This window comes from Diospyros lotus, chromosome 11, assembly GCF_014633365.1.
Source record: "Diospyros lotus cultivar Yz01 chromosome 11, ASM1463336v1, whole genome shotgun sequence".
NCBI lineage: Eukaryota > Viridiplantae > Streptophyta > Magnoliopsida > Ericales > Ebenaceae > Diospyros > Diospyros lotus.
Genome location: NC_068348.1, coordinates 4473744 through 4484741, shown reverse-complemented (window position 1 = coordinate 4484741; position 10998 = coordinate 4473744). Strand labels below are relative to the sequence as shown.

The 10998-nt window shown below is 40.4% G+C and overlaps 1 protein-coding gene across 1 annotated transcript; it reads left to right on the top strand.

Annotated features, from left to right (window-relative positions):
• Positions 1 to 4368: 4368 nt before the first annotated feature.
• LOC127812860 (uncharacterized) lies at positions 4369 to 7330 on the top strand. The gene is made up of 3 exons (XM_052353382.1): positions 4369 to 5327; positions 5433 to 7043; positions 7141 to 7330. The coding sequence occupies exons 1-2, from the start codon at positions 5046 to 5048 to the stop codon at positions 5517 to 5519; spliced, it is 369 nt and encodes a 122-aa protein (XP_052209342.1). The 5' UTR covers positions 4369 to 5045; the 3' UTR covers positions 5520 to 7043; positions 7141 to 7330.
• Positions 7331 to 10998: the final 3668 nt, after the last annotated feature.

Here is a 10998-nt window from a genome sequence, read left to right as displayed (position 1 = left end):
TTATCCGTTTATATTCACCGACCTTTTTAATGTGAACCGATATGTGCAGTTTATTATATATTATCGGTGGAGCATAAGTTCAATGGGAATTATATCATATTTTGGCGAATATTTTAACTGATATTTTAACCGACATGTTTTCTGAACTGATTTGTTAAGTTTATTATATATCGGTGGAGAATCAGATAATTGGCAATTATATCGGTTATATCATTTCGGTATACAGCCGATTAATTTAACCGACATCATTTCTATGAACCGATATGTACAACCAATATGTATAATTTAATACATTACAAGACATCTAATATATACTTTGTTTCTTTATGCAGATTTTTATGTTTAAGGTCATGCCACATTTGGTTGACCTCCAACTTGTGGAAAGAAATCAAGAAGGCCGTTAATCTCCAAGAATAAAGAAATAGAGACTTTATGATTCAAAATTCACCCAAGACCAGATTTTGGAGTCGGGAATTTTCGATGAGAAGAATAAAGGATATGTTACCCCTATTGTGCCAACAGAGGAGGAGATGGGTGAAGATTATTACAAGAACTCACATTGTGTTTTGGTAGAAGAAGAAGAATCGGAGGATGAAGAAGAAGAAGAAGACGAAGAAAATGAAGTTGGAGGTGAAGGAAGAGGTGAAAATGTTGTGGAGATGGAGTCATTAAACCAAGCGAGGGGTAAGCGTGAAGACCCACAGAAAAAGATGACTGTCAAGAACTATCTTCATGGTTTAAGGATAGAAATTGGGGAAGTTGTGAAAAGGGAAGTTAAGAGGGAATTGAGAAACGAGTTGGGTGACATAAAGCATATGCTTAATTTAATCTTCCATCATTTTTCAATCAAATCAACAGTCACCAAGGATGAGCATGAGCTGAAGGATGGCGACGGGGAGAAGGTGGAGGATAAGGAGGGTGAGGTGGATAGGATACATGAGAACCATGACGATGTCGAGGGGGAGAGGATGGAGGACGAGGGGGAAAGGATACAGGATAAGAGGGAGGCAGAGAGGACGGAGGATAATAAGGAGGGGGCGGTGGAGAGGACGAATGATAAGGATGGGGAGGTGGATATGATGGAGGATACGAAGGAAGGGGAGGTGGATATGATGGAGGATACGAAGGAAGGGGAGGTGAAGAGGCTGGCGGAGACAATTGATGCCGAGGCGAACAAGGATGGGGAGGTGAAGGTGAAAGAGGAAACAAAGGCCTCCGACTCAACAAATATGTCATTAGAATTAATAGAAGCAATAACTCCTATTAAGGAGACATTCAAAAGGAGATGCACAGAACGGGGTAAGCAAAGAAAACAGTCAATGAATCAATAATGAAGGCCCCCGGTGAAAATAAGGGCGACGGAGTACAAACATTCATATCCGCCCTTCCGAAGTTGAAACTGCAAGGTCCTCCTAACGGGGATTGGCATTAGGACTACCAAAATTTCTTAAAAAATCCAACCATTATTAGAGCTAGCTGTTGTGATATCGACAAGGCATTTTTTGAGTTATTGTCCACACCGGACAATTGGCTCCTATCTAATGTAAGTATTTCAAAATATCATATCGGATCTGTATATCAGGTCTTACTCGGTTGCGTATGTCAGTTTTGATTTAATATTTAAATCAAAACTACACATGGATAGCTACGTAAACATGATATCGGTTAATATCCAATATAGATAACCGACATATTATTCATTTTATCCTATCGATTTTGTATATCGGGTGTTACCCGATATAGCAAATCGATAGTTTTCAATCTGATGCATTATTTTCCTATTACATTATTAATTTAATAATTCTTATTCAAGTTTCTTTGAATCATTACAGCACATTGATAGCTACGTATACATGATTAATAAAAGAATGAAAGAATCACGGACAACCAATGATAAATTATCATTTGTGCCAAGCACATTTACTGTAAGTTCCGACGCAATTAGTATATCTGTAAATTATTTCGTGGAATTAATTGTGTTTAACATTATGAACACTTTGTCATTTTGGCCCCATACAGCAATCATTGCAAGGTTCGTGGTTGGAATTTCAGAAAGGCAGTTAGGAGCGTTTCAGAGAACCAGATTTACCTGTGCAAATGTTTTGGGGAGATGCACTTGCTTCCAACGGATTTTTGAATGTGGATAGTGTGCTATGCCCCGCAAATATAGATGATAAACATTGGGTTTTGGTAAGGATAGAATTGCAATATCAGATTGTTCGTGTTTACACCTCAACCAAACCTATAGACTATGAAAATAAGTTCCAGTATATGGTTGATATGATTCTCAAACTCCTAATAAGTTGCAAATACCCCATATTTAAACCCGATATTATTTTGATTGACAAGTGTAGGTTTTGTATTGAAGAAGGTTCACAGCAAACTTGGTTAGTATATGTTATTTTTTAAAAAATTGTAGTTAGTGTTTTTGGTGTTAGTCCTATTAATGGATGGTGATTGTTTTTTGGTGTTATAATTGACATGGGTGGTGATTGTGGGATTTTTGTGCTCAAATGGATGGAATTCATGGCCCACGGTATCTCAATACAGGAGGAGACCCAAGAACGAGCTGCACATTTCAGAAAAGAAATGGCTATGGAGCTTTATTCTTTTGTAGTCATGGATGCAAAGGATTATGTAGCCCAAAGGGTTGCCAAATTAGATAAAGATAAAGAAGTTGCCCATATAGAGAAAGCGAAAGAAGCTCCCAAACGTACGAGGAAGAGATGGAAATTTTTTTACTGAATTTTAATTTATTTGAGGTTATTTATATTATTATTCTTGTAATAACAGTGGAATAGGTACCAATGTAAATGTTATGGTATTCAATAACGATGATGCATTGGATTTTAACCGTCTTTATATATAATGGCAAACCCTTTCACATTCGGAGAAAAGTATATTTATTGTTTTAAATAAATTTACCCCACCGCGCCTAATATGTGTATAAAGCCCGTAAGTTCATTTTACGGGCTTAATATCCCTTTTTGGGTCGTACATCAATTCACCGGCATGGACGAGTTTTATTGCCTGAAGAAACCCGTATCGAGTTTATAGCTATAATAAACCCTATGGGTATACTTTTTAATTTGGTTGTTCATTTTACCGACGAATCCTTCAGAGCCAACATCAAATTGGGGGTTATTTATTGTCTGCCTCTTAATTGATTACGATCTCCCCGCTCTTGAAAACTAAAACAAACCTAAATTCAACGAATACCTGATTATTAGTCTTTATTGCATACCGTTACATATACCCCTGCTACTTCCATTTTACCCTTAAAATTTAAAACACCCGTACTAATTAAACCCGACTTGCCTTTCACTCACCCGATCGCTCCCTATGACTATCTTCGTTAAGCCCAACTTGCTATCTCTTCCTAAACCCCACATCCACCGTATTAGCGTTTAACGTCACCGCCAAACCCTAACCGCCCATAGTGAAGAGGTGAGTCATGTTGTTCTTTTGTGTTATTTTTGTCGGACGCTATGGACTTAAACGCAATCCGTATCATGGCCCAGCTATGTCTATTGATGAGGGATGGAATGCGGGCCGACTTTCTTGCTGACGGTGCTTCGTCATGATGAAGCCCCGTTGGCGATGATGACCGTCTGCATTCATGGCTAGTTGGCCTCCTTGTAGCCTGATAAAGCTGGGCAGCCCGCGAACGTGGGTCCCGGGCTTAATATGTAATTTCACGCCAACCGGGCATCATCGTGGCATTGACGCCATGCCTCCTCGCCACTCCGGACAAAAGCTAGATTGTCCTTTATTTACGGGCTTAATATCTAATTTAAGCCCGTTTCAGGGCTTAAAAACAACCTTAGGCCCGGTAAATAAAACATGTTCATGTACCCCATTATTTAAAAAGATATCGCGTTCCTGTTATTTCATAATGGTTTTTCTTTTTTTATTTTGGTCGATCACTATCAGATGGATGTTAACCAGATGTTGAAATTTATGTACGTTCACGCTAATCGGGTAATCCCGCCGACTACACGGTTCACAACTCATTGTGGCGTGCACCACCTTACAATTGTTCATGAGGCATTAAGCCGTTATCGCCTCTTGGAAACATTCACCAATGGGCTGCTGGGACACATTTTATTCAGATCCCTCTGCACGATCAGTATTCTGCACCACAATTGGTTGCAGAAGTCCTGGTTAGGGAGGTCACCTTTCCTGGAGCCCGGGAGGATGAGATGTGGTTGGAGCTTGGGGGCGTGCCATATAGGTACGGGAAGCAAGAATTCATTCTAATAAGTGGACTCCGGTTTGGCATAATTGATAAAGAACAATGTGAAGCAAGGCCACTGCAAGCGAACAGTTTACGCGCGCGGCTTTTCCCACTACAATGGGAGGTGTATTGGCGCGACATCAAAGTAGCTCTTGATTCCAGACATGACCTCCCTGCAGATGATGTCCTTAAGCTAAGTTATATTGCTGTTGTGATAATTTTGTTGCTTAGCCACGATGAACGCGCACCGGTGGAGGACTTTCTGTGGACTATGGCCGAGGACTTACATGCATTTCAGTCGTTCCCTTGGGGTACGTACATCTATAGTAAGAGCCTGCATTACCTCCGGATGGCCACTGCAGATGGCAAGCTAAGTGGGGAGCTTGGCAAGAAAGTCAATATTTATGGTTTTGTTTGGGCGTTTCAGGTACTAAATTCAGTATAGTGACATCGGTCTGTCGAAAATGAACATTACATTATTTGTGTAATATTTGTCGATGCCAACTACACTTTTGTTTGACTTGAATTGTTTTATCGGCTTATTATTGAAATTATTTGATTTATACAGTGGTGGATGATCGAAACATTCCCATGGGTGGAGAATAAGTGAGCGATCAGACTATCCGTTCTGGTCTCCATTCCCAGATGTCGGAAGTGGTGCTCTAAAAAAAGGCGACATAAATCAACTACGTAGAAGGCCTTAGGAATGTATGTTTGAAACCTCAAATTAAATTGAGTAACTTTTTGAATATTTTTAGTAAACTAAATAAATGATAAAATCATATCGTAGGTTCGGGGTACGAGTGCGATGCTTGAGCCAACCAATGCAGAGCGTGACATTGACTTTTGGAGGTCCTTTAACCCTCTGTACTGGGTTGGTGTGAACGTATACAAATTAGGCGACGGAGGGATTGACCATAATCTGGAGGATGCGGTCTGGTTCGACCAGGTGGTAAAGGAGGATGAGGTGGCGGAGGAGGAGGAAGAGGTAAATGTGGCTGATGGTGCTCCTCGTACAGATACAATGTCAACGTGTAGGGCGAAGACAGGACTCCCTCCTACTACGCATCGTGAACAGCACCAAGAAGAGGTATGATATTGCTAATAAAATTGTTCGTGTGATGTAAATTTGATATATGATAAATTGTTCATATTGTATATGTACACATCTAATAGTTGGCATTGCCTGTTGCAGATCACCGATAAGCTGAATCTGACGCTGGAGATGTTGTTGTCCATGAACGGTGAACTCAGTGAGATGAGCACACATTTGGACCAGTAAATCGATCTAATGAGCTCACGCATGACGCTCACTGAGAGGAGGTTGGGCCATGTGGAGTGGAGGTTGAGGCAAGTGGAAATGCGACAAGCATCACTGCTTGCCCATCTATGCGTCCCGCCTGTTATGCATTCCCCAACTGACATGGATGGTGGTTATGATGAGGAACCAAATGGTCAACATACACCTCCAGTTAACGATGAAGTGGATTACCAGACATCACTAGGTAGAGTATGCCCGAACTTCACTTTGAGTTTGTATTATATTTCAGTCTGCAATACCTTATTATAAGGGTTAGTGATTATACAGTTGCAATCGCAGTGTTGTCGGCCACAATACACCGATCCCACCAGACTTAAGCGGGTAAGGGATGCTGTCACGATGGACAGGACCGACGATGCATTTGATGCGGATACAGTGCCACAATCCAAATCGGTTGGGACAGTGGAGGATGTTCCTATTCCTCAGCTGGACAGAAAGGCAGTCAATGTGATGGATAATCCGGCTCATGTTGTGGAATACCACCTGGAGCTAGAGGGGACAGGTGATGAAGTCCCTCAAAATCTATCACCCATTGATGCTGCCGAGGTGGTCATGCAGATAGCAGCTGAAGTAGCGCATTGCCACTTGGACCCACATGATGAGGATAATCCTAACCCCCCCGAGGGTTACGGTGATTACATACGGCCTGATAAAGAGATTGCATGAGTATTCAAAGGTTTAAGCATTTTTAACTTGCTATTTCTATTTACATATGTCTAGTCAAACTCTTAATTCGTTGTTGTAGGCGGGACACAGGGTACATTATCCATCTAGTACCCAATGACCTTCGGTGCATAGCGGAATCGCCTAACTGGGTAGAGGCGGCGCACATCGACAGTTATATGTGTTGCCTCCGACGAATAATGAAGATGCAGTCTAGTGGTGTATATGACACCAATTACGCACTGATGTCGTCATCACTGTTTGTGAGTGCTATACAGAAATCTTATATTACTTCTTTATTGGATATATATTTTATCCATGATCATATATTCCATCTAGGTACTTATGGTATTGCACTTGAACAATACATATGCCGGGAAGCGGTTCATGCCTGGTAAGGCGATTGTCCCAGACAGTTGGCTGAATTTTGTCTAAGGCCATACTGATGATGATGAACGCCCATGGTGGATAGTGGACTTCGTATGTGTTATTTGAACTTATTTATGGAGTTACTGCCTTACAAAATATAACGTTATATTATATACAGGTGTTGCTCCCATGCAGTATAAATAATGGTCACTGGGTCCTTGCGAATATTTGCCTGAAGGAGGGGAAAGTTATTGTATATGACTCCCTTGCGAAGTCAGTAGATAGCAGGAAGTCCAGGGTAAGGGCCATGCAAGCATTGGTCAGCCTCCTCCCCATTCTCCAGGTGCGCAGTGGATATTATGAGCATCTATCCAAAGCTACGCCTGCTTACAAAAAATAGGTGTTGCAGATTCTTGATCCTGGGAAGGTGCCAGTGCCGCAGCAACCCGACGGGTACTTATGTTATTTACATTAAATTCATTTATTATGGATTCAATTTAATATTGTTAACATTGAATGTTTTACGGATTTTGAATTTTGTCTACTACAGGCACTCTTGCGGAGTGTACGTTATGGATATCTTACGGCACAACGAGGACCAGTGGGTGAGCAATCACAGCATGGGTGATATGATATGTCTCCGTCAGAAGTTTGCGATATTTTTGTATAGACATAGCAATGTAGTTGATAGTTGAGTGTATATGTTATTAGTAAAATTAATATGTATTTCTATAGACATTTAAGTCTAGTTGGTATATGTATTTTCATCACATGTAATATGTTTATTATGCTGATACATAATATATATGTTAGGTTGAAATGTTTGTTGTATATACATAGCTGTGTAAAATGGTTATGAGTGTGGTGATCGTCGAACCATGAAGACTCCACCAGATTTGGCCTTCATCGCGTGAGTAAACCCGGATACTGGGTTTTATCAAATTATTATCCCCATTGAATTTACTACCAGGCGTTATCAGAAAATAAAGCCCGTAGTTTGTCGGGTACTAAACGGCAGCAGGATTTATATACCGAGTAAACCCAGAATATTTGACTCATGGGCATAATCGCGGTATGACACCCGAAAGGCAGTCTACCCGAAGGGAAGTTGACCATGGCACGGTTCAGGGTAATGACCCGGGGCATTCGCATCCCGAGTTGACTTTAGAGAACATCTGGTTTAAATGTTCAATTAAACCTGGCCATTATCATCAATCAGTCAGACCACTATGAAAACTTTGGTTGTGTTTCGAGGGGGCGGGGGCGAGAATGGTGTTCCTGATTATTGTTCTTAACAAATTTGATTTAATGTTCTGTAATAAATACATTTGCATGGGTAATAGTGTCATCGTAGTCCAAGGTAGTTAAATAGTGTATCGTTAAGTTGTGAATATACCCATTAGTTAAGTTGTGAATATACAAGAACAATTGTAATCACACATTTACCCATTAGTTATTTCTACTGATCTGAAGTAAGCATCATTTATAGACATTCGCTCTTGTAAACACATGCATTGTTTGATGTTGACTTCTGCTGTAATAGAATTTCACCCCAAAATTATCATCAGAATCATATACAATATTTTTAAATTGAACGATACAGTATGCAATATACATGTTACATAACTGGGGGTGAGTTGACTTCCAGCATGACTTAGATAAGACTTTCTGCAGTAAATTGCATTGAAGAATGAGATGCCATCAAGCTAAAGATCATGCCAGGAAGGACGGTCACCATTCATGGCATACTGCCTCGCATGAACTGGAGCTTGATGGCATCTCATTTTTCAAGGCAATTCGATGCAACAAGGCTTATCTCTAAATCATTGTGGAAGTGAACTTGCTGCCACACCTTATATCTCCTCAGCGAATCTTCCTGCTGTCCTCCATCTATGATGGTCACACTGCAATGCTTGTATAGATATGATTGGAAGCCGAGGTTCATCATGTTAACTGCATACCTTATAAAACTTGGAGGAGTATTTCCACCTGGTAAGGTATGCAATGGAAATGCAAGGTTCCTCTCAAGACCATTTCCTAACGTTAGAGTATGTTAACTGCATACTCTAATGTGGATTGTCTGCAAAAAAATTTCATATTACAAAGTTATAACACAATTACATTTTTTAAAACAAACATAAAACACATGCATATAATTACTGGGGAATTAATATATACATGGAAGAGAAGAACTTATAAGCGTAAACAACTAATTCACAATGAAATTGGGTTTAATTCCATTCAATATTGATGAATACATATCGGTTACATAATTGATGTGTGTTCACCGATTAAAACTGAGGAAGTGGAAATCGGTCAAAGGATCGATATCGGTTCATATCGGGTCATTCATATCGGTTAACTAACCGATGTGTATTAACCGATTAAAACTAGTTGGGGTGGTGGAGCTCGACGGAATGGTAGTGATTTCTATCCAATGTATCAAGTAGCTTTGCACAAAACAATTTAATTGGTGACTATTGATTTAATGAAATTTTAAAACACAGTTTCTGTGGTAAAAATGTTATATCGATATGATCTGAAACTTGATGGCATCTCTTCCTTTGTTAAAGCCATTTGCTGCAGAAGGCTCCTCCTGGATCTAGCAACCGCCGCCGGCCACAACCGCTGCTGCATCAGTCGCCAGCAACCACCTCCCTCCACACATTCCCACGATCAAATCCTACCATTACAAATGCAAAGCCATCAACATAGAAAACAATGCGCCAGTTAACCAAGTCTAATTTCTTAAGGCACACACAGTACCTCCAACTAAGTCTAGTCAGGAGTTTTCGACCATCATAGTCGACCACCCAAAACCCTTATCCCCAAATACCAACATAGATATCATCCATGCATGCTAAATCTGTCACTGAAAAGATCTTTAGACTTACCTACCTGTTATTCGGGTGCTTAGACGGTGGATATACGTTTGGATTTAACAGCAAACGATTGGAATTATAGGATTTCTTGATTTATAGTTGTCTAGGAAGAGAAAGCGCGACAGGGGCATGCCCTAGAGAAGAGGAGGGTCTTTATCCTCGGTTGTAACATACATTGTTTACATAACCGATGTGATTGGACCTATCACTTTGGTCAATCCGTGGACCCATCCCGAGGCAAATGAGACCATGGAATGTGATTACCTCCCAACGCATCCAATTAGGTGGTGCAACAACACATCGGTTCGGCCCGGCTGAGATCTGATGAGGCCAAATATCTCTTCGTAAAATGTGCTCGTATTAACTGCGCTACGAACGTCTGGTATGCATTTTATTATTGGTTCAGCCACTACAGCTTTATAACATAAATAAATGGTAACTCCCTCTTATTTGTTAAAAGGTTATAAATCGCTATTGCCGTCTCTCTCACGACTTGGCCATTCCTCCGCCCTAACCGATATTGTAAACTGATAAACCCATATGGAATATACGACGGTGAACAAGTATGATAGGCCCCATGACCGATCGTGCTCTCTCTTCCTAGACAGCTTCGGTAAATCAAAGATTTTGAGAATTCCAACCGTTTGATCTTCAATCCCAACATATTTTCACGGTCGAATCACCCGAAGAACATGTATGTAATACGATTTAGCATTCATGCATGATTTATTTTCGTATATACGCGGGGTTGGGTATGGACGACAGTTTTTACATTAGATATATGAAGATTCTGCCATTGGATCTTGCTGGTGTTGGGGTATGTTGGTCTATGGGGATAAGGGTTTCGGGTCGGCGCCTATGATGGGTCAGAAACTCGTGCCCATGGTAGCCGGACAGAATATGTGTGTTGTTCATTTATAATAAAAATCAATAAATCAGAGCCAATCAACCTAGCGCATTGTTTTGTATGTTAACTTGGATGGCTTTGCATTTGTTATGGTAGGCTCGGATTGTGGGAATGTCTGGATGGAGGTGGATGCTGGCGACCGCTGGCTGCGGCAATTATGACCGGCCTGCGGCCAGATCCAGGGGGAACCTTCTGCAGCAAATGACTTTAAAGAAGGAGATGCCATCGAGCTTTAGATCATGTGGGTATAACGTTTTTACAAATCAAACTGTTCTTAAATTTTCATTTAATTAGTTGTCATGTTTAAACTATTTTGTGCAAAACCTAATGGATTATTGAGCCATTTGTAATTGCTCAACATATGCCATACAATATTTTGTACAAACTTAAAAGCATGCGGTGTTCTAATGCAAACATTTGTATGCAACATCTGTATGGAAACAATTTTGTATGCCATATGTTGCGGTGGTTGTGGAAGGACTACTTAATTTGCTGTAATTTGCAAATGATAGGGGGGTATGAGAAGGTCAGGTTTAAGGGCACGTTTTTGTTCGATTCCAATTAATTTGATTTGATTTCAATTTTCCATCACTATAGTGATATGTTCATTATTGGAATT

Bases quoted from the DNA above. Each gene is read 5' to 3' on its own strand.
- LOC127812860 (XM_052353382.1), top strand. From the start codon at position 5,046: ATGCTTGAGCCAACCAATGCAGAGCGTGACATTGACTTTTGGAGGTCC. The intron at 5,328-5,432 runs GTATGATATTGC...TGCCTGTTGCAG, and splicing joins GTGAACAGCACCAAGAAGAG to ATCACCGATAAGCTGAATCT.